Raw genomic sequence first — 27,741 nt, 5'->3', positions numbered from 1 at the left:
TATACCGCTGGGTGAAACAACAGGGGAAATAAATCTGACGTTAGTTTGGATAAGCACCCAGATTTCAGAACATAATTTGAGCTACTCATACTTCTCATATCTGCAAAACTCAGGAAGAACATGATGAGAAGGCAGTCTTATGACCTTGCTGGTGCTTCTGCTGCTTTTCTAGCATCTAGCTGCTGATACAAACCCACAAATACTCTCTTCCTATATGAAAATGTCCAGAGAAGTTTTGTTCATGTTGAGTTTTGGAAGCTACTAGTGGTTTGGAAAATAATTTTATCCCAAAGCTTTCATAGATGTTAAACATTAATGGAGATACTTGAAACTTTAGTTAGGATTTTAAAACATGGTAATTTGACCATCAGCCCAACACTCTCTGAGGTATTTACAGCTAAGATGTAAAAAAATAGTTTTAAAGACAAATCTCAGAGAATTTCCTGGAAGCGTAGCTGTGCTGGCCATATAGCCTTCTCACTGGATTAACTGCCTGAACTGGAAGTTTTTTAACCTTTTTTTGTCTGCTTAACCTTAGACAATTATAAGTAAGTGCTATGAGGAATATATATGAAGTGCTTAGTTTACTGCTTGAGTTAAAGACTACATAGTTCTTGTGGCACTTAGAACAGGCTGTCCCATAACCTTTTTATCCTATAATCTCACTCCTAATAAAAACCTAGTGAGAATATTCTTCTGCAGGCTATTAGAACAACTTGTTTGTAATGCACCTAGTGATTCGTGCTGAATTATTATGCCCTAGATAAATAGACTGAAGTGGTTCCTCCTTTGCTAGAGGTTTAACAATGTTCCTATTGGGAAAGATGATTTACAACAAACTAAACTTAGCACCTAGAGTTTATAATTTTTGCTGATACTTAGTTCTCCTCTTGATTTTGTGGTTCGTTGGGGTTTTTTTCCCCATATACCTCTGTCAAGGTATAATGATAATGAGAAATGAGTTTGACTTGTTTACAAGCATGTGCACAAGACACAGCTGATCTGTAGAATTCCTGTAGCTAGCTATCTTAAATGTCTCTCTACTAACTACAGCACAAGAGCACTTTTAGCAGTCGCAGAAATTATTGGAATGTGAATTCCTGTTACCTGAATTGTATCGAGTTGTTAAAAGTGTGTATCTCAGTAGATGAGATTTAAAAAAAAAAAACAAACCCTAAAAAAAGAGGAAATGCATGGAGGCAAATAGATCTGGCTTCCCCTAACTCACAGTGATGAGGCAACACATCATACAAAGACAGTATTATTTGTCCTCTTGCAAAAAACCTTTATGATGTTCTTGCACTTCCTGTGAAATGAAGCAGTAGAATTGTGCCTCGCATGACTTGCAGTTCAAAAGGGGAAAGCTGTGATTTTACACAGGTGCAATCTGAAGCAAATGAACATGGAAAGAAATACCAAAGATAATTTGAACTCTCTTTAAGTATTTATCCATACAACTACTAGAATGTGTATTATTAGGAATAATGCAAATATTATGGAAGTACCCATGAAACTACTTGGAAATCTCTGTTAGCCTCTTGTAGTTCATACACAGTAGAAGAAAAACTTGCAAAAAGGATGACTGCAAAGCAGCAACGAAGACACAGGTTCATTTGGAATGTGGAGGCACACGCTTGATACCGAACAGCAAGTTTAGCGTAGAGACTTCTTTTCACCATGCTACACTTAACTGCATTTACATCCTATAGTGAAAACAAGGCAACTCCCAAAACTCCAGCATCAATAATATCTACCATCAGACCCAGCCAAACCAAGGAAGATGTGTTTGCTGCCAGTGAGATCTCCAGTACATCACAATGCTCCTGGTCTTTTGCTGTATTTTCTGTCATATGAAACATGAAAATCTAGTGTCAAATATTTAAAAGTTATTGAAAACTAGCCAAGGTTCCCTTTTTGTTGTTAATCAGTTATTCAGAAATGAAAGCACCTTACTTTATGTGTATTTTTGAGAAATTTGTTGTAGTGCTGAGCCTCAAACCTCGCTTTATTTCAAAACTTAAAAATGCATGTTTTATTTTTTCCAGTCAAAAGATATCTTATAATTTTTGTTTCCTTTTATCACTAACCATGATTGTGATGCAACAGGATACAGAAACTGTCTTAGCCTATTTGTCTCGCTAAGATACAGCTACACAGTAGGCAAGTACCTCAATAAAAGGTTTGGTAGGCATTGGTTCAGCTATGCTATTTCCATAGTTCATTTAAGTAAAAAAAAAAAAAGGAAAGAAGAATAAAGAATATTGTTTGAGCCAGTGTGGTTTGATTGGCATATTCTGTTGGTCCCATGCTGAACAGGCAGTGCAGAGAGCTTAACAACTTGGAGTGACGACAGAATGCGCCCGAGATTCCGTGCCACCTTGCAGTAAAATGTTACCCAGTGTTAGTATGTTTCCTTGTGATTTCCGTTACTTACTTAAGGCATCTTGCTTAGAATTTTTTTCTCAGAACTTTATCTAGCATGAAACAAACACATTTATCAACCTCACAGAGATTTTTGCAATAGGAAGTTGGTTTTGGCGCATCTTCACCATGAAGTGAAAAGACAGCTTGCTACCAAAAGTAGAGGGCAGCTTGAAGAAAGACAAGACTCCTGTTTGGACGCTCCCCAATGTAGGTATGTAACCAGGAAAACAAACAATGGAAGAGTCTGGTACTACATTCCAGTACGGGTTTGGGTTTTGTATTGTTTGTTTGTTGTTTTTTCCCCAGTGTGTGAAAGAACCTAACAAAAAGCTTCTGAGTGCAAATATATTTACAGAGTAGTAAGGCTGCAGTTAGGGTGTGTCTTCATTGTAATTATTGTGTAACATAAATATCCATCCCTGAGAAAGGAGAAAGGGGACGCAGTCCAACACAGTTGATTTGTAAGTGTATGTATGCTCATGTTGTGCAATCCGGTCTTACAAAACTACTTTGACACCTGAGGTGAATTAAGAAGTGTTTTTTTCTTTTTTTTTTTTAGATTTTCTCATTTTCTTATAAAGAATAATCAAGAGCATCTGTAAATGGTTGCAAAATGTATGAAATAGAGACAGCAGGAGTCACTAAGTGGAAGATGTAAATCTGTCCATGAGGTCAGAATAGCCACTAGTGTGGTTGGGTAAAGAAAATTTGACTGGAAATTGCAGTGGGAGGCAGCTATTTACCAATTAAGAAAACAACAAAAAAGAACAAGGTGGATGTGGGGAACTGAGGAGGGGAAGCAACAGAGTTTTTTAATGTGTGCAACACAAAACTCCACGTTAAGTATTAGAGGCAAAGTGCTGACATCCAGTGCAGGTATGTCTATGGGGAACTGGCGGGGCTAATCGTTGGACTCGAGGCATCTGAGCGGCTGTAGTCACTGACAGATCCTGTTCTTGAGCTGCTTCCACTTCGCCTCTTGAGCATGCTTGGGTGGAAATTCGCGTGGCGGCGGGCATGCTTTGTCAGATGGTCGCTGCGCATGAAGCGTTTCTCGCAGAGAGGACAGCTGAACTTCTTTTCTCCAGTGTGAGTGCGGTAATGGCGGGCCAGCTCATCAGAGCGAGCAAACTTCTTGTTACAGCCTTGCCAGTTGCATTCAAAAGGTCGTTCACCTGCAGGAAACACAGATGGCATGATTAGAAGGGATAGCAATGTCTTCTGCGGGATTTTTGGGAGCAACAGATGCCCCTTGGCACTAACTAGATGGAGAAGGGATTCCTTTCTGCCAGAGCCAAAGGAAGTCAGCATGGTATCCCAACCCATTTAAAAAGTACTGAAAATCAAACTAGTGCTACCTTCTTGGATCTTCAGGGATGCTGGGCTCCTGATTGTTTCATGTATGTCACATTTCATCTCTCTTCTAGTCCATTGGACTTCACTTCCGGACGTTAACAATATCTGTAATTGAGCTCTACAGAATACTTGCTTATTCCTCCAAGCTGTCCCTATGTCTGTCTGACTCCATGTTGGAGCTGAGAAGGTGTGATGAAATCTCTCTCTTTAGCTGTTAAAAACCAATTCTGGTGAAAATGCAAAATGGCAATTTTTAAGGCTCTTGCCTCATGTTCTCCACAACCATGCCGGTGTTTTCTTCATTTGCTATGAGGTACTACGGTTTCTCTTGCTCACTGCCTTAGTAAGTCAGGGAGCACTTTACTTCAACTAGGTGATGCTGAAGGTAGCAACCTTCTATCAATCAATAGCTAACCTAAAACCCACGACCTGTTATTCTTAACCTAGGACCAGTGACCTCAAAGAAATAGCGCTTTGGTGACCTGCTGCACTTCTCAATTGTGCATCTCACAGGGGTGATATCCATGCCATTGCACAGCTGTGCACTGTGGTGGATGTGCAGCCTGAGAAGTTTAAGCACAGGTCACAGGCAGAAATAGCAATGCTGGGTTGACGGATATCTAGAATATATTCCCAGCTTCACCCCTAATAATGTGCTGCACAGCCTTCGGCAGCTCGTACTGTATGTTTCCATCCTTAATTTCTCCATTTATTACAAATGAAAACATCAAATCATGAAATGAGCTGTCTAGTACATTGTTGTATGTTGACTTGGTTCTTACTGAGTCTAAACATCACATAATCTTTATTTGATATTAATCTAGAACATCCCTGAGTTAAAGCCTAAAACTTCAAGCCCCACCGCCTCCACCCCAGGCCCCACAAACTTAGTTAAGAGTAGAAACACCACCAACTGGTTTAATGGATACAATTTTGTTGCTTAAAACACTCCATTTAATTTCCTCCTCAGTGTTTTCCTGAAAACTCTAAAGGACTCATCTCAGTCTGCTGCTAGAAATGTGAAATAATGAATGGCAAACCAATCTCTTTTGGCTGTTTGTCAATGTATCCAGTCACATGTTCCTAGATATGCTCCTGACTGCAGTGGGACATGCCAGTCATTTCTGTTCTGTGTCAAGATTCACTAGTTTCTGTATGTTTTGGCCATACAACAGATACACTTCTACGAGGACTTTGGGACCCTTGGGAAGAAGATCAATGAGATACAGTCAGACAGTAGGATGTGGCTTGCAGAATTAAAGTTTCTATCCCTGGGCTCTGGCATCTTTTTTTCCAGTAAGGGAACAACCTTTGGGTGTTTCTATTGCCCAAATAAATTTTCTCTGTGTTGATTTTCATTACAAATGTTGTCAGGAAATGGTCTTCACTAGCAGGACCACTTTTAGACAAGGAAGGTGTGAGCTTCTGCTGCTGACAACATCCTGAAGCACAAAGGAAAAAATGGTACCTTTTCTGCTGATTAGTTAGCATGACATCAGTTGCTCTTTTCTATGTCTAGCATTTGGTAGCCAGCAGTAGGCAGGACAGTCCAGTTCCTGATGCAAGAAGAGGTTCTGGAGTGAGATTGTGTAAGATCTGTATCATCCAGCACTGAGTCAGGTGGGGAAGGAATTGCACAACTTGTCTAACCCTCTCCTAACTGCAGATCTGAATAACACTGAGGTTCCTACTCACCTGCCTGATATGATGCTGTTGATGGTAGTTATGATTTGGGTGCTGCGCCAAAGCAGATATGGACTTTCTTCCACTATTTCTCTATTGTCCCCTGTTTTCCTTCCTAGGAAATTTTCCTTCCTCACAATCCTCTCTAGTCTTGATTTAATATCTTCTTGGTAGTCGCCTTTAAGTTTCTTAGCCATGCCCGCTCTGACAGTTGGCGTCACTCTAGTAGTGGTAGTAACGTCTCTAGAGTGCTTTCCAGCTTTGAGGTTTAGCAATACCTCCTCAAAGAAAAGCTGTATTGTGAGGAAATGCAAGATGCCTTGTGTGAAGATACAAGAGTCATTATTGTTCATTAAAAAATCGTATGCTGTCTGGAACAAAGTTGCTGCAGGGTATTAATCAAGACAAGACCTAGCTGCTGCTCCAAAACCACATGTGGAGATTCACAGTCTGTCATCAAGTCTCATCTCTCAAACAGAAGGGATGTGGTTTTCTGTGCAGGTAAGTTATATAAATGTCCTTTTACTGGCACTAAAGCAATCAGAATGAGACATTATATGAATTGATTGCCTAATCTCATTACGGAACACAAAGCCACAGTACAACTTTCTTGCACAAGCAGCAACCATGGACATACTGTGCTCAACAAAGAGCTTTCACCATTGAAGTGGCTGTATGTAACGCAATAAAAATTTTGAGCCTCATCTAAGGCAATGTTGAAGTCAGAATTTTACCTTTATACAATGACTGTAGAATTTGATCCTACAAATTAATGTGGAAGTGTTATCACTTATCTTAAATACAACAGGTAGCATGTTAAGCATGCGACTGTGTATACTGAGTCTTAACTCTATGCCTTGGCAGCAGCAGTGTTTTTGTGCATTACGAGCATCGCTAGCAGGTCTGAGAGGTAAGTCTCCAAAAGATAAAGATGCTCGAAAATAAAGGAATCAACAGACAACTCAGCCTTCTTTACTCTTCAAAGGTGCAAGCAAGAGATGTCTTTAAAAGTTAAGGAATAAATACTGTAATTTAATTTTTTTTTTCAGCTCTAAGTAGGCTTGGGTTTCTGTGTTCCAAATCCTACTAAATACTAACTTACCTAGTTCCCCTGCCAGAGGACATGAGATCACATAACTTGTGTTTAAAGTTACACAAGCTGATGGAAAAACATCACATTTGAGAATTGAATTTGACTGATCTTAACTGAAAGTTACACAAGTAAGAACATTTTCGTATTCTTCCTGAACTCCACCCATTCCAAAGAGAGAATTAAAAAAAAAAAAAAAGGCATGTGAAGCTGCACTAAGAAACTTGCCTTGCTTGCTTGCAGAGTGTTAGCATGTGAGTCTGTAGGTGCACCGAGGATTGTGGGAAATAAAAGCTCTAGCAAGAGTGGAACCAGACATGATGTGTACTGAGCTTGATGTGTACCATGCTTTTGGTGTGCTCTTGACTTTTCTAACCCACATATAGTTTTAAGGAATCCTTTCCTATATAGTGACATTCCTGTACAGACCCTGAAGTAATCTGCTTCCTGTTTCACCAGTTCATCTGTATGATATTCAGCATCTGCATAGCAACTAAAAAATGATCCTAAGTACTGTATAGGCCTGAGCACCCTTAAAAACCTACTAATGATTGAAATGCCAAAACAGGTTGACACACCTGTGATCCCAAACGTTTTCATAATTACAATGTGAAATTTAGGCCCCTGGCCATCACGCATGTGCTGCATGATAGCTCCCAAGATGACCCTCTCCATGATCTTCCCTGGGACTGAGGTCAGGCTGACAGGCCTGTAGTTCCATGGATCCTCCTTCCGGCCCTTCTTATATATGGGTGTCACATCTGCCAGCCTCCAGTCGAGTGGAACTTCCCCAGCCTGCCAGGATTTCTGTTAGATGATAGAAAGGGGTTTAGCCAGCACATCTGCCAGCTCTCTCAGCACCCTCGGGTGAATCCCACCAGGTCCCATTGACTTGTTAGTGTCTAACTGGCCAAGTAGGTCAGTAATCATTTCCTCCTTAACCATGGGAATTTTGCTATTCCTCCCCTCCCTGTCAGCCAGATCCTGAGGATGAGTACTCAGGGAATACCCATCTTTACTATCATAGACTGAGGTAAAGAAGGAATTAAGGACCTCAGCCTTGTCCTTATCCCTTGTCACTAATGTTCCCTCAGTATCCAATAAGGGCTGGAGATTCTCCTTGATCCTCCTCTTACTGTTAATGTACCTATAGAAGGACTTTTGATTATCTTTTACAGTCCTTTTACAGTCCATAATTAAGGGTATATTTGGAAACACGTATCAGTGAGCTGGGTGGGGCGAATGAGGAGCAGACAGTTAGACGGACACAGGACTGAAGCAGCCTTCCTCCAAGGGAGGCAATGCTATCCTTGGAAAAACCATCCAGTCAAGAGGCTGTGTTTCTTGACACGGGCTGCTAGTTAAAAAAAAGAAAAGGTCGCCCTTCCGTAAGTATGAATATTTTAATATGTTTTTCTTGTTTATAAACAAGCCCTTTATACACAGCCAAAGAACATGCCCTTAACTTTCTGAATGCAAGAGAGTATTGCATAGCTTTGATGTTAAGATGCATGGTGATTTATCAAGCATTTAAAAAGGAACCAAAAATTCTAAAGCCTCGTATATCCAAATCCCCATGAATTGAAAACAGTTATTTTAAAATTAGTGACATTTCTTAACCAAACAAGCTAAAGACAGTCATGGTTTTTGCATCCACTTCTGTGCGTCTGTCCAATGGCTTTTGAAAACATCAGCTAGCTTCAACCATATCAAACAGAGGTAGTGATCTGAGCAATATTAAGCTTGCCTCATTCCAGGAAAATTAGGACATTTTAGTAATGCTCAGTGAGAGGAAAAGTTGTAGGCTGTCACTAGACACCAGAAACCCAGTATGGGAGTGGGGTATGAATGCCCAAATCCAAGAAAAGCTACAGTCTGAATTCACACATTATTGGATACTCCCCAAGCAGCAGCAAGGAGATAGGTTGCATTAGTACCTACTGACAGAAGCATGCATGTTCCTGCTAGTTGCATTTTCTGTGATGTGACTTTTTAGGAACTGGAGATCCCAGATTTCCAGCAGGCACACACCCAGGCAGTAAGTACAACCTCACTTTAAAGCATGTGCATTTTTGTTATAATCTTAAATCCAGTCATTACACTGATAAATTTCTGGATCTTACGTCTTCTGCATGCACAGGAAACTACAACAGTGCAGGGCTGCAACAGCTACTATCAGATCCATTATTTAAACCCTTGGTTTATTTTTCTGTACCTTAAAATTTTCCTTGAGTTATTTAGACACATACCAATATTTCATGAAAGGGGAATTTCCAAGCAGCAGGTTTACATTTTAAGTGAGTGTGTGTTACTGCTTGCTCTGGAAATGCCTGCATTGGAAATGCTCCGTCTAAGAGTACAGATTACACCATGGTACTTGCTATAACCACAGCTAACTAGAATAACTCGAACAGCAAATTACAAGCACGCATTCAGATATGACAATGATAATGGCTGCAATGCCAGAGAAATCTTAGTGGTGCAAAATTCCTCCCCTTGCCTTAACCACCGGCAGGTCTGCCCCAATCCCAGCATAACTGATTTGGCATGTTCTGTGCAGTTATCTGCAGCTATTAACACTCACTTCCAGCAGAATGGAAACAATTTACTATTTTTTTTTAAGTGGATTGTGTTCTATCAGTTATATTCTAGGTCTTTGTATCTTAAATCTCAGTTTCTAATAATTTTGGCTACTTTACTGTATTTTTAACAGCCACATTTGCTTCTATTTTGTCAAGACAGAATCATTCTAGCATTTTTAGGTGCTTTTTTTTTCCCTCCAAGACATTCCATCACATAATGTTTCTGTTGTCTAAAATACACATTCAGTGGCTTCAGTAAATCCCTTTTCAAACTGGGATGCTCAAGCTGAAGTGCTCTGTGTGAGTTACTATAGCTTAGTACTTAGCTTAGCCATGGTTTTTAACCCTGCATTTTTGCCCAATGAATTAAGAATCTGAAATTTTAACCTATCTTTACCAAGCCATTTTCTGCCTACTGTGTTAACTCCTGTTTAGGTCTCGCTTTATCTCTGCTGAACGGCATGACTGTGTGTTCAGTACAGTAAACACTGTGTTCCACTCCCAGCTAAAGCGTAGTTCCAGACCACTTCACACAAACAATCAGTAAGTAGCTGAAAGTTATGTTCCAGGATCTGGAAAATAAATCTTAAAGCAAGTTGGCTTTAAAATGAAATGGCCATAAATTTAATTGAAAGAAATATTGCTAAACCCTTTTTCTGAGGTTTTGAATGAAACAGTGAAACAAAGGCTGGAGCTATAAGGATAACTTATTTTCTGCCCAACTGAAAAATTAAAAAAAAAACAAAACCACAACCCTTTGAACTGCAGAAGAATTCAGCAAAACCACAAAATTCATAGTAATTTTCTTTTTGGTTGACCAAAATGCCTTATTATTTTGGGATGTTTTTTTCTAACACTGTTTTAATTAACATGAAACACTATATCACAACTTTTCTGAAATAAAAAAAAAAATTAGAACTATTTGTTGAGTTTAACTGACACATAGTTGTGTTCTTCATAAAAGACTACTTGTCAGTGATCACCTGTTCACCAAACATACAGTTTCTATAGTTCTCACTAATAAAGAAATGTGAAGTTATTAATATTCTTCCTTAACATTTCTTGTCAGCTTTCCCTCCATGAAGATTAAATGCCTGAAATTATTATTGACTAACTGGAGACCTGTGTTTTCAACTCCCACTGGACGGCCTGTCCTTATAAGCACAAGAGATTTTCAAAGACAGTCAAGAAAGGTGGACTGGCCAGCCAAGTGTAAGTATATGAAAATCTGTCCTCCCCTTCACAAAGAAATCTTGGAATAGGTTTAGATCTGTACTGAGAATGTGACTGAGAATACACCCTCTAGCACTGCAGTGTGGCTCAAGGAGTCTTAGGGGATTCCCTACAGCATCTTAAGTACAAAAAAGTTACTTTCCAGTGTTATGCTAAGTTCCTTTAGTTGTCTTGTACATTTGTCCCATGGGTCATTTTGCACACTGTTAGTAAAGCAGGCCTCCGAAGCGCTGTGTCTGACAGCACGCAAAAAATTAGGTAATCCTGAGAAATTTAAATTCTTTCCCATTGATTGAAGACTATTAAAAAAAATCATAAAAATTCCCCAGGCATCCCACAGTACGAACTTTACATCTGTATCTGCAGACCTGAGCACTGACACTCTGATGCTACCTGTTCTACTGTATTCTGGTGCTAAGATACGTAAGACTCGTTATCGCTACTATTAGGCTTTCTGCTCTGCACTTTGTCACTTCCTGGTTTCTGAAGAGGTCACACTTTATCTCTTCGCCCTTCGTTACACAACCCCTCCCTTTTATGTTCCTTCCTCTTTTGAAATGACAAAAAAATCAGTTGCATGAGGCCAGGGGTTTGTAAAGCTCTGAAGTCAATTATGCAGACTACATCAAAACTGGGAGTGTAAACCTAGTTAGATTTTTGTGTGTTAAACATATTAAGAGTTTTTCCTCTTGAAACACAATTATATACAAAATCATTAAGGTGAGTTTAGCCTTCAAGGTTCCTTCCTTTTATGATGGGGATAGATACATAGATGCAAATCTTTGAAATACATCCTCTCTATTAGAAGTAACAGAAGTATTTAGCAAAGAGACTGAATTAGCTGAAGCATTGAACCATAGGCGCTTTTCTAGCTTTCTGAATAATTAATTAACCTGGTCACAGACTCACCACTTAGGTAAGAATGTGTGCACCTGATGATTCAGTTTGATGCCTTAGTAGGATCCAGTGGAATAGAAAAGCCAGCACAGAGACAACTCTGAAACTAAAGGCGGAGAAAGCGAAAGTGAGGGAACAGAGCTGTGTCATTTGTACAACACTCCTATGGCTTAGAGATTCCTCATTATTATTCTTACCAAGGGTCATACGGTACCGGCAGCTACTAGCAAAATGAAGGGAGTTCATCTAGTGAAGGAGATGGGGGCATCCTTGTCTTTGCTGTCCTGCTAGTAGCCAGGACAAGAAGGTAAGGAAACCATATTGTTGGTATCTAAAGCACTGAAATTTAGCAGAACAGCTGTAAATATTATCTTTATACCTATATTGCTAAGGTTCTGTGAAAATACTAATACATCACAGCTGATTCTCTCCTTTCTCTTCTTTGTAAGTTATTTCTAACAGCGAGACACGAGTGATGCCTTTGAACATGCCAATCATCTGTCCAACAGCAAGGCTGTATGTCTGCATTGTCGGCCTATCTGAAAAATTATGGGAACTATTAAGCACATCCACCACAGCATTTTGCATGATGGGGTTTGACAGCAAGGAACTCTGCTCCATTCCAGTCATCTTTTTTTCTCGTTAGTCCGAAATGTGCCATAGTTAAAAGGAAAAGAAAAGTATCAGAGAAGAGTGAGAGAGACAATGGGAAAGAGCTTATGGGTGAAATTCTCTGGCCTTACAGAAAAGTCATCCCACGTCATTGCAAAGTGTGGCCCAGGTCACTTCTAGAACTATGAATAGTGGCAGTCTCAATGACAACACTCCCAGAGCAAATACTCAAAGTTTAAACTACATCACTTGTACCATTTATGCCATCTGTTTAGTATGCCTTGACTAACTGTTGTAAATACCACTTGGCTCCACAGGTCTAACTGGAGAGATAAAAGGAAGGAGGAGACCTCTCTAGCCTAGGTCAGTGAACAAAACTGGATTTCATCTCTTCCATTCCCTGACCCTATGTAGCACTGTATGTTGTACACCTGAAGGCCACGATGCCTCACTAAGCCTGGATGTTGGATGTGGTAAATTCCCCTTCATTTTTTGTGCTGTTCTTAGCAAAGTGTTTCTGTGGGAGTTACTGATGATACACAAATGGAGTAAGAACAATTACGTTTGGATGTAAATTTGCTCATTAATTCCTTGACTATTCAGGTTAGCCATATGAGGTAAGAAAGAGATGCACGTGTATGTTTTCTCCTCACAGAAATATAATGGGCATGAAAGATGTTCCTTGTGTCTTGGAGGGCAGGCAAAGTTTTCTTTTGATGGCTAGAAAACCAACTTTGCACAACTTTGTGGTAGCCAACTGTGTAAATTCTCTATCTTCTAGATGGCCTTGTCAAAATCTACATACATTGTACTTCTCTTGATTCTTTTGTGTCATATTTACTGTAGTCTTGTTATGTGACTGCACCGACAGCTGGTACACTTTAAATGTGTTATCAGTACAGCAGTACCCGTTACTCTAAAATTCTGAGTAACCAAAACTTCAGCTACCTCTTCCAAAGGTAGGAAACCTTAAGCCAGTAAGATGGTAATGTTACATAATTCTATGAGATACCATTTACAATGCCTGCAATTTAAAATATAAGGTATAAATCTCCCAATAAGTCTAAATGGCTTTAACGTTGTTGCATGTTTCTGCTCGTTGGTTGATTCTGTCTTAACTCTAAAGCTTGATGTTTGCCATTTCATTCTCTTTCCCGAAAATTCTGATTCACAACCAAAGAAGAAAAGAGGAACATCTGAGCCATTAAGATACCCGTGAGGTTAGGAACTTACTATACATAGCAGGGACAACTTCTACGTCTAGGTGAGTGTGGAGCCTAGAAAGGACCCTGCTCCATCCATTTCCATTGACTGGGCTTCCATTAAGTGCAGTGTCTTTGTTTACACGGACTTTTGCCACATCCTATTAGAAAAGCAGTGTTTTTTTCACTTCTGCTGCTGGAATCTGTAAGCAAACAGTGGTCTTCTATTGAATACCAATGACAGGCTTAACTCTTGAAAAACAAAAGGCAACAGCCTAAGTGTTAAAGAGCTTATGTTTAAAGCAATGTAAGCTAAATATTGAGTTTTCTGTCAAAGTTAAGCACCTGCAGTATCTGCATGTAATTTCTGTTCAGTAAGCCTAAAACTCTTACTGGGTTTTCTTATCTCCAAGGCATTAAGTCTGAGGCTAGCACTCAGTGTAACAGCTGAAATGCCACTAACTTAAAAGAGCAGCAACTTCCACTTGATTTTGTCTCTCTTGTGGCTTGTTCCAAGAATGGAGATCAATAACTGACCCTTTGACTTTGCACTTAGATGCAAGATAATTAAATTGTGTTATGCTGAAATGACGAAGTGATGAATTCTGGGGAAAGGAAGATGTATCTTAGTTATGTGTCATTCCCAAACTACACTGAAGTATCAGACTCTCTGCAAAGAGGGAGTTTCTGGGGATTAATACAGTAGCCCTTTAATTACTGTATTTCTCTACTTTGTTCTACTCAGATGTATTAATGTAAGAAAGGAGGATGACTATTACAGCCTCTATTGCAAATAGAAAATGAAAGAAACACTATATAAAGAGAACCTCTACATGCACGTGGGTATCACAATGAGAAAACTAAAATTTGAGGGTTTTTTTTTCCTTTCTCCATTGGTCAAGTATTTAATGCATATGCTTCAAGAGAATACTAGGGTTGCAAAACAAAAACCACTGAAATTCGCAAATCTGACCTATCGCATCACTGCAGCAAGGAATTTCAACCTAGAATTCTTGCCTTGAGCTAGAAACTTCTTGTTTTAAGGGGCTTTCTTCATCCCTTACATATAGAGCTTCTGTCTTCAGCACAGGTCAGAGATGTCTAGCCTCTCAAAAGACAGAGACTGACATCAGTGAACGTACATGGGATTTTGTTCTTCTCCTGTCATTGACAAGCCAATTCAAACCTTTTGCAGTGATAAGAGAGTAGAGGATGACTCTCCAAATGTATGTAACAATAAACACAGAGTGGTTTTTCAAATGAGTCTAGTTAACACTCGAAACAGAAGGTGACAGCATGGACCTTGATAGATATGTGCTCGACTGAGATCTTTAGTCACTTGCAGTCTCAAGTTATTTCTGTTCTAGCATACTGATTTGTTGTCTGCTACAAGCTGATGGTTTCAGCTGTAGTACTCACCCTCAGTTAGAGCAAATATGGTGATTAATGAAAATGTTATGCAGACAGCAACTGAAGCCAAGAAAGGAACTACTCAGTTTGATTCTCCCTCCTCCAGGAGGGAAAAAAAATCTTACCCATAGCTGACACAACTGAACCAAATGTGTCTCCAGGGAATGCAGAGTTAAGGTACCAACGGAAACAAAAGGTTTCCATCAAAAACTGCTGTGTGGATCTTACTTGTGCTACCTCAGAACTGTTCACTGTTACCCAGACCACTCTGCAAACTCCAAACAGCTCCAGATCAGACATCTGACTGTTACCAGCTCCATGGGAGCTCTAAGGAGTATTACTCTCCTTGGCATCCGGTCTCTGCCCAGCCCACTCTTAGAGTTAAAAAAAGTATCACATGCTTACTATAGGATACTTCCCTTCCTCTTCCAATCTGTGTTCTTGAATCCTAGAATTATGTTCTGACAGAGCTGTGGGATCATCATCAAGCCATTCATTCTCAGTGATGTGGTGTTTACAAAGAGAAATTATATGCATAGCAGAATGAACCAGTGGGTCAAATAGCAGGAACCAAAAATGCGGTGTAGTGTCCTCTAAGGGTCACAACTGCTTCTTTGAAGATTCTCTTGCAAACATATCTCCATGGATAATTGTGCTCCTTTTTTGATCAATGTGATGACCTATCTTTCCTCAGCTTTCAGTGTGGGATACAGGTTGATGCTTGCTCTTCTAACAACCCAAGGGTCTTCTACCTGAAAATGCTGTTATCTAATCCTTATCGGAAAATTTTAGTTAGTTTAATTAGATGACCATAAGTTTTAATTTATCCGAGTTTGGATCAAACCTAAATACTTGAATCTGAAGATGCCTGTATCACAAGAATGTCTGAAATCTAGCTGAAACATCAAAAACTAGCCTTGTTTGTGCAATGAACATAGAAATGCCCTCTGTAGTGGTTTAGACTGCTTTCAGTGAAAGTCTACCTCACAAATAATTTTTGTGGTGCTTTACATTAAAAAATGTACAATAATACTCCTGATCTCTGGTATGACAACTGAAATGTTTTAAGTGGAAGAGTAATTAAATAGGTTATTACAGATTATATTAATCTGGTGTGAACTGTCATGAATTCATGCTGAAATTGTGAAACTGGGTCCATGAGCTTCACCCAGCACTTGTGTGAATAACTATGACCCTATGAATCAGTCTTTTCTCTATTGATATATCAACAATTTTTTATTATTCTCTTCTACTAAAAACAGTAAAGTGCCTGCAAAAGCAAAGCTTAACAAATTAATTAAAAGTTATCCTGGTATGCAAAATAACAGGCTGAAGGATTATTCATCTAAACAAAAACCTGTAGTTTATTTATCTGAATTCTGGAAGATGTTAAATGTCATCTGCCCCCAACTGAACTCCACATACATTGGCAGGAATAGACATCGCACGTAAATTAGGACATTTATGTGCTCAGCATCTCTCTGGATTTGGGGACAGGATGAGATTTATTTTTGCTAGAAGCCAAACAAACAGAAGTTTGTACAGTTGGCTGTTGCTGTGATACGTCTCTGAACTTTTCAGCTGTTTAATCAACAATATCACAGTAACATGAAACACGGGACTTCACCATTTTTAAGTACAGCTAAAGCTGTAAAGCTGAGTGTAAAATCTGATACTGAGAGTTTATTGCAAATGTATAGAGAGGGAACAGGAACTTCCTTTTATTTTTATTCTTGTTCTGGGTGGATTGCTATGCCAGAAAGCAAAGTGGTGCTGAAGTAGTTTATGAGCAGCATCAGCAAATGACCATACAGAGCACCCAGCTTCAGGGAACAGGCAGCTCTGGAAAGTAGTTTTATGGGCTGATACTTAAATAGTTAAGTCTGCTGCTTGACACCAGGCAGCTACCATTCAAGGCATGCATAAATCCCTTGCAAAAACTTAAAAAAATCTGCCCAGACTGTAAAGCCATATTCCATGTTTAAACCAGGATTCAGTTTTTTGTTTTTAAGAAAAGGATCAGATTCTATGATAGCAGTTATATTCTAACGTACTCACTTTATAGCAAATCAAAACAGATGAGCTCTACATGGCTTTTCACCAGTAAGCAGTGTTAGCAAAAAAGTCTCCAAAAATGAATAGCCCTTCACCACCTAGTTAGTTACCATGAGGCAGGTGAGAGTTTACCCTTGGAGAGGAAGTATGTGTTTATTTAGTCCACACTACTTACCAGAAACATTTGTCAATTCCATATACTGAAGCTGGGGTAAGAAACAGAATGACAAAATGTTCTGGTTGTTTTTAGCTGAGAGAACACCCTTTTGGGGACTGCCTAAAGCTTTGCTTTAGAAGATGCTGGTTTAAAAGCTGTTTCTCATTACAGCTTTGTCTCTGCATTTTGTAGTAAGAGCTTCATAAATTACCACCTTAGACAGTATAAGGTATCTGACAATCAATCATGTTCCTAAACACTTCATCACTGTGTTTCCCAGTTGTACAAGTCTGGGACAAGGGTCATGGTAAAGCATTTGTGCCAGCTGTTGTACAATATTTGCCTACTTCAATGAGCGCGGCAAAGATGACATTGTAACCTGCCTGACTATCTCATCCTCTGAATGCTTTGTAAATAAAACAGCTCCTCAGACACAAGATTTCTAAATTTAAACTCCAAACTCAAACAGTAGCTGGCATAAATGGTGTCTGATTTAGTCAATGCCATTAACAAGACTGTACCAGAGACTAAGAGGAGATGCCAACACAACAAAGCTCTTTCAAGCTGGAAGGAAAAGTGTACAAAGATGGTGAAAGAGTCTTTCAGCATGGATAATTACCCCAATATTGTGTGATAACTGAACTCACTTGTGGATGAGATGTTAAGGAATCTGTGGAATATAACCATAGTAGAATGAATTGTGAATAGCACTGTGTTCCCACAACATACAGTGGGATACACGCTTCCGCCAGTATGTCTGTGCTTTCTACAGGTCTTTCATAAATAATCAGATTAGGATTACAGAGGAATTGCAATACATGTGTACAGTTTGTTTTAACAGTTTTAAGCAGATTGTTATGGTGTAAGTATCACAATTCTCTTCAATTGTTCTGTGGAGTTAAGAGTTTGCAGATTCTGTGGGATCTGCACCATAGATGGAGCTGGTGTGAATACCATAGACAGATGCCCAGAATTCTAAAACACTTTCAGTAGCACCTGTTGAAACTCACTGTTAGGAATTGAGACACTTTTCCTCTTAAAAGTTACCGTGTCAGGCCTCTTCAAACTCTGTCAGCTATTGTACCTGTCTGCTATTTAAAAACTTAACCTTTTCAACAGTATCAGTTATTCTGCAGAGCAGGTAAAAGCTAGAAATAGTGGGCGGAGAAAAAATCCTCTCTCCAGAAAGCATGTCTTGCGATCTAAGCAACACTGAGCTGATCTACTTAGCTGTAAAGGCCCTATCCCCCCTTCAAAGCCTCACCAGAACACAAAGGAGGGATAGATTCAGAGTTGGGGTTCACCAGAAGTCATCTTTACTTTTTAAAAAATATGTATTTATATATATAATGCAATGCTTACTATATGTGCAGGTAGTAGGGAGAGGAAGTGATTTCTTTCCAAACTAAACATGAAATTATGAGCTTAAAAGAGTTTCCTTTTTTAAGGAAAACCACATTATGTTTTTTAAGACAAGGGGTAGGTGATTAGCTAGAAATAGTCTTATATAGCTTGAAGTAAAACTGATTCTATTAAATCCACACCCCAGCATCTATTAATATTAAACCTGTCCCATGACCAAATTCTGTATCTTTTCAGCCATTTGTTGAAAAAACGAGCTTTGGCATCGATTTCTTTTAGGTGTATTTATGCTAAGTACTATGTAGGGACATGGATAAATTCCAAAGCATTTGTTTTTCTGGTTGCTCATATTTTTGCTCATGTATTTCTATTTAAGCTAAAAGTGCACCTGTTGGTGATCTGAGAAAGACCCTTTGTAAAATGTTAATGACAACAACTTAGTTGTTTCCAAGAATGATGAAAGTTGGGGGGAATGGAAAGTGCCAATACCATGCATCTCTGCACAAAGAGGGAAAAGTCTATCAGTGAGAATCCTGGCAGAGATGTAATCCTTTGAAGTAGCTAAAGAATTCCATTTTATTTTTGCCATCTGAGAATTTCAAACATATTCTTTGCAAATACACCGTCAATTTATTATACAATAAAAGCAGCCATCTGCCAACATTCTAGTGGCACTGCTTGTATGGACGTATATATCTCAAATGGAAATTTCCATTGACTTAGAGGGGCTTTCAGTGCTCTATTAAGAGTTTCATGTGCATGTATATGAAAGCTGCATACAATTCACATGGATTTTGGAAAATATATCAACCACCAGAGCAATCAAAAACTGCCAAGACAATCATGTATCAATGCAAGTCTGCAGTCCTCCTGCTACCGTTTAAAAGAAATTGCAAATTTAAATTCAGTAAGCCCCTACAATATACAACAAGAATTACTCCGTGGTTCAGTGAGATTTCAGCAGCACCCCTGCTTGTATTTGTTACAGCTGGATCCTAAACTACCAGATTAAGAACACGGGAAAGCGCCATATGCATGCTGAAGTTTTGCAAGAATCTGTAAAGAACCATTCTAGTATGCAAATTTTTAACAATATAATTTCATTTATTTCCCCCAAATTGCAAACCAATATTTCTCTGATCTATTAATAAACATCTCACCATTTCAGCAGAATTTTGCAGTAAACATGAAGATGGACTGTGCTGTCATGTTCTAATGCTTCTCAGCTGGCTTCATTGTAAGTTCCTCTAGTGGAAATACTGACAGCTGCTTAGTTTAAAAAGCTCAATACATCCTTTTTGGCTGCTGTTCCTCAGCTGGTCTTACTCTGGAACTAAGTGGTTAGCATTTCTGCCTCTCTCCTTGACCAGTTTTAAAAGCTGCTGTTGAAGGCAGTAAAGGCTGCATAACTAGCATACCCATTTTGCTTGTGTATTTGCTGTGCAGGTATACCCGGGTTGGCTGCAGGACCAAAGCAGACAGAAAGCCTGCAAAATGTGTAGCAGTAATGCAGTGCTCTCTCATGTGAATTGTTCAGGTACCTCTACTCTAAAAACTCACCTAACTTATAACTGAAAAAGAGAGCAGGCGTGTAGAAATACAGCATGCAGTAAATCTGAGACAGCTTATTGATCCACTGACTGCAATATCAAGGGATACCCAGTCACAAATATTTTGTCTGTAATTCCTGAGAGCACTACAAAAGTGCTGTAACTGATGGCTGAAAATATTTTCCTTGTGTTAGAGGTCATTTCAGGATATGTTTGCTGTAATACCATTTGACTTGTGCCAAATTCCTGGTTAGTAAATGCTTTTTTATGTCAGAGCTGCAAAGGAGTTTCTGAACTCATTTTTCTATCAGTAACGATAACGGTGGCACTCTGAACTTTTAAAACCTTTTATATTAAGTGAGGCCCTGTAAGATCTGCTGAATCTGCAAGACATGAAAAATACAGGATATATGTGTCTGACTTCAGTGCCTGCACTTAAATAACCCACATTGTCTAGCTATTGTGAAACTGAACACAGCAAGATAATAAACTCGCTGCCCATTCCAATCTACCTAATAAAAGCCAAGTGGTTAACAAAGGAAAAAAGTATACCTATAGAAATTCTACAGAAAGGACCCTTCAAAGGTTGTCCTGCATTTCAACAGCAGCGTACATTTTTGGCTCTGTCAGCACTGACTTCCAAACAGCTGATCCAGGATTGGAAGGGGGCAGGGGAGTAGTTGGAACACGCTTAACTTATAAAACAGAACTAGGAACCACATGTCCAATATAAACAAGTTGCAGGTTTCTGCTCTCAGACATGCCATAACCATGTTTGGCCAGACATAACACAATGCAACAGTTGTATTTCAAATGGTTAAAGATGCCTTCTTTACAGATGAAACCCAGTTGTGAGTTTGTTTCATAAAGAACTCTAGTAAAATATCTGCTTATGTACAAAGTGTCACATACGAATACTTCCTGGTGTCCTGCAAAGTATGTGCTACTGCAGAAGCATCTTCTACAGATCATTCAGAACACTTTTTCCATAAGACTATGATTAATTTCTAAAACAAACACAGCTATCACTTGAAGTCGGCCATCCATTAAAAAGATTGTTTGCAGTTTACTCTAGACTGTCTGTAGGACTCAGGTCTTACTACTGAGAAGGAAAATGCTGCTACTGGTGTTGAGGATGAGGAAAACAACTGCAAGATCATCTATCCTCACCACTTCCAATATTAATAGGTGATAGTACACTGGACCCGAGTACCACCTCCATGCTAAAAGGAAGATGGTTTGTGAAAAGAGAATTCTCTGATGTTTCAGATTTTCCACTAGGTACCCAAAGCTTTCACCCTGTAGAAAAGGCAATCTTTGAACAGTGAACAGTGAATTGTGTACATGATATTGACTGGGACATTTGCTGTTAATTATCCTCTGCTCAGTTACGGTAAGGTAACAGGTTGCACAGGCATGCAACTCACTGCCTGAGCTAGCTTTGTCTCAGTAACTGTCTTGGTCTCAGTAAAATCTGATTCCCAAAGAACTAAGCCACTAACAGATTAATTTTCTTTCTGTAAATTTATTTTTCTTGGTTTATTGTGTGGCAGTGCAACCCAACCCAACCACGTGTGTCCCCTCAGATTCAAAGCAATGCTCATTTGTCTTTTAAACTGATTTTCATCTTTCTCTTCCTCACTCAGCAAAAGTAGGGGCACGTTATGGAGAGAGAATATTTAAATATGTTGATTATGCCTGTTTCAAAGACAATGGTGAAGAAGGAAAAAGAAGACTATTTCTCATAGTAGACCTTCCATCACAGTTATGTCAATGGTAAGTACAGCAGCTTTGCTTTAAAGACTTTTTAGCTACAATGCATAAACTCTGTTAGCTGTTATCAGCAGCTTTATTTTTGTGACCTCTGCATTAGTATCTCTATGAAGACTGAGAAAAAGGAGGGAAGGGGAAGCCCTTCACAGAAAAACTTGTATAACAACCAGGAGATTTAGTTCTCTCTAGTACCTAACACTACTCCAGCATGTGATAAAGACCATTTTCAGCCAACTGGATTCTTCATGTAACCAATGTAACCCTACCTCTTTTGCACCTGATTTAACTGAATCCTATTATTCAGTCATGGACTAATAAGGTAAAAGAAGTGAATAAGAGTTCTGCCTTTTTTCCTGATTTGAGCTCCTTTTGAAAAACTCTAAATTTTAAAGCTTCCCTACTCTTTTTAAGAAATTTAGGCCCCGTGCTTATTTCAAAGATTTTACCATTAAGACACTTACAGCATATATACTGATTATTTGTTATCTTCAGTGAACATAGACTGTTAGATACAGGCTTATGATCAGTAATTTAAATAATGAAAAAACATAGGGAAAATATTTTGATGCAGTCAGCAAAGACAGGAGGTAGAAGACAGAAGAGCATTATGGGACACAACAGCCCAGAGGCACCCTGGAGCTTCTCAATAATCTGGTCATATGCTATCAATCCTGAGGTAGGCATGCAGAGACAGCTAGCTGTTTCTAACTTGTTAACACAAGACGTCAAAACCAGGAGGCCTAGCCACTAAAACTGAAATTGCTGAGCAACGTGCAGAGGGTCAAATTAAATTTTATCTGTAGTTTTGCCTGTGGGAAAACAGCACTAGGGAAAGGCCTTTTCAATTTCCTCTGGCATCCTCTTCAGAGGGAGTGCAGCTTCTCATTCAGTCCTGGCATCCAGAGCAACCCAACTGGCATCTCAGAGGATTGCACCAGTGGTACCAACTCATTTCATCCTGCTCTAGACAAGAGCAATCTGCAATCCTGCTTTCCTCTGCTCTTTTGAGTGACACAGGAGGCAACAGATTAAGTTTCTCCCTTCGTAAGTGTCTCCTGTAAAGACTTGGGTCCATGCCACACACATGTACATATACCCCTGCTAGAGTCATTGCATGCCTACAGGAAAGGTAAAGGAAACCCAAGCCAAGTGCATTCCCTATTTTCTCTCTAACTAAGTTTCTGGTAATCATCAGGTTCTAAAGTGGAAGATAAACTTTATTTCACTGGTATGTGAACTTGCTTCTCTCCTTACATAGGTTAATCAGTTTCTTCACATACACACAGGTACCACCTTAATGCAGACCAACTTCAAAGACGTGATCTTAGAATGAATGTCCTCAGAGCAAGTCAGACATACTAGAAATGAAAGTGAAAAACCAATCTCTTTTTAAAATCCTTTTAGCTGTACTTTATATAAAGGCCTCTTTACCAACCTAAACACAGGCCAAATACTACTCCAGCTTGTCCAGCCTAATTGCTCACAATCCCTGCCCAAAATCCAATCAGCTTTTCTCTACATATAAACACATAGAATAATGCAGTAAGTTGGGGCTCTCTATATCTCTCAGAACACAGCAGTCTTGGACTGCTTTATAAGGTTGTAGTCTGTAGGTGACTACTAGGCCCTGTACCCTTCCCATTGGTGTATCAAAAGAGACTGGTTTATAGTGACTCCAGAGAATTTCCAAACCTTCACAGTGACACCATGCTGAAAACCTGCTTACAGGAAAGAGAACTTTGTCACATAACTTAAAAGCCCTTTATATTTAGGAATTTTCTCAGGAATGGAGAGGATTTTTAAAACTTGTGCACCAATGAAATTTTTCTATCAATGGGATCAGTATAGCCTGGGACAGAAAGGACTTCATCCGTGGATCACAACATAGCTTCTGAGGTCTACAGGAACCTTGGCAGAAGAGAATCTGGATTTGACCTCTACCCACTGAAACTAAATATAAGCTTCTGGTAAACATTAAAACTTCAAGAGCTTTGTGGCTGATGATCATGTTTAATTCCAGGATATCCACTGAAAGAGTGGAAAACATAAACATTAAAAGAAACCTAGAGGGAGGGGAGGGACAGGGTTTGAAAGCTGGTGGAGAGAATAGCAAAGATTTTGGTGAGTAATGTTTTCTGGCTGGTTCAAGGGTTTGTCGATTTAATAGATGAAGCCATTCATAAGGCTGAAGTAGCGTAACCAACCACTTGTGTACCAAACATGGGGAACTATGGATTCTCTACCATGTTACGTTTATTTCAATAGAGAAAGTTACTCCAAAACTGTACTAGTAGGAGCAAGGGCTAAGGACAAAAGGCAGATGCTGCTTCCTTGGCTGTTCCATCTCGTTTCTTCTGCTTTAAATAAGATAATTAGAATCTTGTGCCATAAGGTTTGTGCTGTGGACATTTGAGCACTGCAACCTCGCTATAACTATCAGAAGGATTTCACACAGGGCACCAAACAACTGGAAAATAGCGTTGATTCCCTACCAAAGTGAGCTGGATTTGACCCAGTAGCACTGGGAAGGCTCTGTATCTCTTTGCCAGACCATAAGCCTAACAATGTAGACTGTTCTTCCTCCAAGCATGAAGAGCAAAGCCTTTAGTTTCCAAGTGCAGTAGCAGACAAGGATAAGAAGTTTCTAAAGCATGTCATAAACTGTACTATTCAAATATCTCTAGCATTATCATCAGCACCTACTACCCTGCAGTATTGTTCCTAGCCTTTAGTTCACCCCTAAATACCAGCTCATCTAGTCATACAGCAAGCAGTTCTACTCCATAGCAGTTTTTGATTGCTTCTTACTAAACAGGTTTGGGAATTACTAGGGCAGTTGTTTTAAGCACCTTATGTACTCTGACTACTTTCACCACTGTGGTGAGGTGGATAGTCATCACACTAGCCATCTGACAGAAAGCCTGATGTGTACACAGTACTTAACTGTCTCAGGACCACTGAAGGCAGGCGAGACCCCAAACCCTTGTTCTACATCACTAAAACCTATTATGTGTTTCGTAAAAACAAATGTTTGCCAGTCCTGGAAGTCATCACTTTTTCTCTTAGCTTAAGCCCTAGTGTCACATAAACCTGTCACAACTTCTTTTAAAGAAATAAAAAAAGCAAACATCTTAAAAAACATTCTGCAATAGGAATAAGAGTCACATCAGCCTGTTTAAAACTCAATCCAAACAGAGACAGACCTGTTGCCAGTGAGGAGGGAAACTTGGCAGCTTTGTTTAAAGCTTCCCACACAGACACTGGAGACGCAAGAAAACAAAGAAGCTGTAGTCCCCGAGGGTCCGGCCACTCCCAGGGCAAAAACAGTCCCTGCTTTCCCTCTAGCTCAGAGACACGCACATGCTGTCTTCTCTCAGTGCCGTTAGCTACAGCAATAACCGATTAAGCCCTACAGACCTGGGAAAAATACGGAAAATGAAGAGTTAAAGAGGACAAGGGAAAAAACAGCGAACTTGGAGGCAGGCCAGCGTCCCCGAATGACTCGGCTGAGCCGGCAGCCCGAAGCGACGCCTCCCCCCCGCGGCCCTGCCCTCCGCTCCTCTCCCCGCAGGGCGGGCACGGCAGAGCCCTCTCGCTTTTTACCGGGGACATAAGTTCCCGTTCTCGGTCTCTCGTTGGTTTCGGAGCCCAGAAACATAAACTTATCTTTCACTTTTAGCACAATGGCAAACGGCAGAAACAAGAAAGCAAAAGAACGGAAAATTAATGGAGATCATTCCCTCTGCAGGCCAAGTGGAAGCACCTTTCCCGCATAACTCCCAAGGAGGCAAAAAGCAATTACACAGTGCAAAGCGGGGCAGGCTGCCAGGGGTGCCAGAACACGCTGTTCCTTGGGCTGTGCAGCATGGGGAATTGTCCATCTGTGTACTCAAACTTGATGGGACTTTCTTCTCTCCCAAAGGGAGCAAAGCATACCCTCAATGTGGAAGGATTCTTCCTTTAGAAGGCAGCAGGAAAAGCTGAAGGTACGCTGAAGAGGTATGGCTGGTGTGGGTGAGGCTGCCACCTTTGAGCTAAAGCTGTTCAAGAGTCATTAAATCATGTATAGTTCTGAGGCTATTGATGCTCTTTGTAAGTGCTCTAGTTGGTGTGGTGCCTCTCCACCTGTGCTATGATCAGTGCCTTGAGCAGGAATCTGCCTCCTCAATTTGTCGTGCTCCCTGACTGGAAGCCAGCCTGTCCCACAGCACCAGGTAGGGGCATGAATGAGGTCTGGCAAGTCACGGGGCTTATTTCAAGATGGCACTCAGTAGTTTCAGTGCAGGACTTCTACTTGTTCTATGTGTTTCAAATTAAAATAGCAACAAAAAAGTGATCAAGTAAGTCTTCACCTAGTAGTAAACATTGATCAGAACAAGTTAGTGTTTGCTTTCAAATGTATCTTGTTTCGAAATTCATTTTCCTCAGCTGCTAAAAGCATTTTTGAGACTGCATGTCCCCTCTCTCTACAGTTCCGACAAATGTCTCCTTGTGACTCACGTTCAGCCTCTCAACTGCCTTCCTGCCTACTCTAGCTTTCACACAAGTGTCTGCTGAAGAAAGAAACAGACACACTGTTATTTGGGTGCCTCTAGAACATTTAATTTTAAAGTATCAAGAGTACTGATGCTTGCATGGGAAGTGATAAGCTGGGATAAAGGTAGTGACAGGAGCATGGGGTAGGAAAAAGTAGATGGGGGAGGGTAAGAGGCACTGAAAAAAGGGGAAGTAGAACAAGGCGGCTATCAGCTAAAAGTTACAGCTTGGTACCATCCACACAGACGACCCACACATGGTTCCCCGTGACATTAAGTAATAAAGAAGGCCGACATTAGCTTTGAATCTACTCCCAGTAAGGGTTTATTCCCAGAGGGGATTTTTTTGTTGTTGTTTGCTTTTCCCAAGCGTGAGTTCTGAGAGGTGAAATCATAATGGTGGCCAAATACAAGTTTGTTTGGTTTTGTTTTTCAACACTCAATTACCAAGCTGTAACAAAGAAATCTCTGGCTGGATTGTAACTAACCTGTGTGGGTCCTTAGATGAGCTTTAAGATGGGAAGATTTGCCATAAACTTTTTCACACCCCACATAGTGGCATTTGTGCTTTTTCTGGGGTGATTCAGGGTCAGTCCAGCTTCTCGTGCGTTTGTTCTTTTGTCTGGGGCTTGGCTCAGTTACTGCAGCCAGGCTAGTAGGTGTGGCTGCTCTTCCTCCTCCACGCTTACCAGCTGAAGACACACTTTCTTCCCCAAACTCCTTAGGAGCAATAGAAATGTGTAGTTGTTCTGTTATGTCAAAGGTTTCCGTTTTTTCCATCCTTAGAGCAGGTGAGTTCGGGACATGCTGGTTCAGATCTGCTAAAATGCTAGCTACCACAAGTAATGATGATCCATTGTCCTTCCCCATTTCTCTGACTTCTCGTTTATCTTCTCCATTTGATGAAGGAGGTATTGCTGCATCAGGTTGGGGATCAGGCTCCCCTTTGGGACTATGGATAATAGCACGACTGGACATAGAAACAAGGCACTCCGCTGCAAAGTGATCCACGTACGCTGCTGTTGCCATTTTTTGTTAAGTTTAAAAAGAAATCCAAACAGAAGGAGAAAAAAAACCCCAAAACCCAAACCAAAAAACAAAACACTGCTCTCTCCCTTTTAAAAATATCACGAGCAGGCTTTCCCCCCTCTTATTTCTTAGGATCTCAGTGTAGAAGTAAAGGCTGATTTAGCTGCCATCAAAACCCCACTCTGTTCGTGCCGATCACACCCAGCTTGTCCGTAAATCAAAAAAAGAGCATTGGAAGTCCCATGGAAGAGAAGAGCAGAGAGATCCTGGCACTGGCAGCTTGTTGCTTGGAGTGTGAGTTAATGCAGTTTTTTCGGTAACGCAATAAAGCAAAGATGCGGCTTCCCCAGCCCTTCCATTGCGTAGTGACACTAGAATAAGCTTTCCCCGTTATCGCTCCTCGGAGTCGCCCGGACCCCTGCGGGGGCGTGGCCTGGGAAAACATCTGGGCCTGACGTCACAGCGAAGCCACATCCTGCGCCGGTCAGTTTGGCGGCGCTCGAGAAGGGCTGTGCCCGCCAGCGCGGGCTGCGCGCGGAGCAGCAGTTCGCAAATGAAAGGAAGCGGCCGATTGGCTGAGGGGGTGACGCGCTCCTAAATCGCCCGCCTTGGGAACGTGTGGCACCCTCCGCGTCCTAGGAGCCGCTCCGCGCCACAGGGCCGCAGCGCGCAGAGCGGCGGCCGCGGACCCCTCCGCCGGCGGGAAAAGGCACGTAGCCGCTCCCTGCTGCCGTCCCCACGGCGGTGAGCGCGGGAAGCTCGCGGCCCTCTTCCCAAGCCGCCCCTTCTGC

General features: G+C 40.5%; 1 protein-coding gene across 1 annotated transcript; it reads right to left on the bottom strand.

The window, feature by feature from the left end:
* Positions 1 to 3,249: 3,249 nt before the first annotated feature.
* KLF13 (KLF transcription factor 13) lies at positions 3,250 to 27,113 on the bottom strand. Its single transcript, XM_084267840.1, has 2 exons — positions 26,410 to 27,113; positions 3,250 to 3,599 (listed from the first exon to the last, which is right to left on the bottom strand). Exons 1-2 carry the CDS (start codon positions 26,948 to 26,950, stop codon positions 3,307 to 3,309), a joined length of 834 nt encoding a protein of 277 aa, XP_084123966.1. The 5' UTR covers positions 26,951 to 27,113; the 3' UTR covers positions 3,250 to 3,306.
* Between the last annotated feature and the right edge of the window lie 628 nt (positions 27,114 to 27,741).

Source organism: Gallinula chloropus (assembly GCF_964237585.1).
Source record: "Gallinula chloropus genome assembly, chromosome: 9".
NCBI classification, from domain to species: Eukaryota; Metazoa; Chordata; class Aves; order Gruiformes; family Rallidae; genus Gallinula; species Gallinula chloropus.
The sequence above is the reverse complement of the archived record's forward strand: the minus strand, read 5'-3'. Positions and strand labels throughout refer to the sequence as shown.

What these genes read in the sequence shown, in the direction of transcription:
- KLF13 (XM_084267840.1), bottom strand. Translation starts at nt 26,950, where the DNA reads ATGGCAACAGCAGCGTACGTGGATCACTTTGCAGCGGAGTGCCTTGTT. An exon ending in TCATCTAAGGACCCACACAG is followed by an intron (nt 3,600 to 26,409) that starts GTTAGTTACAAT and finishes TGTTTCCTGCAG; the next exon opens with GTGAACGACCTTTTGAATGC.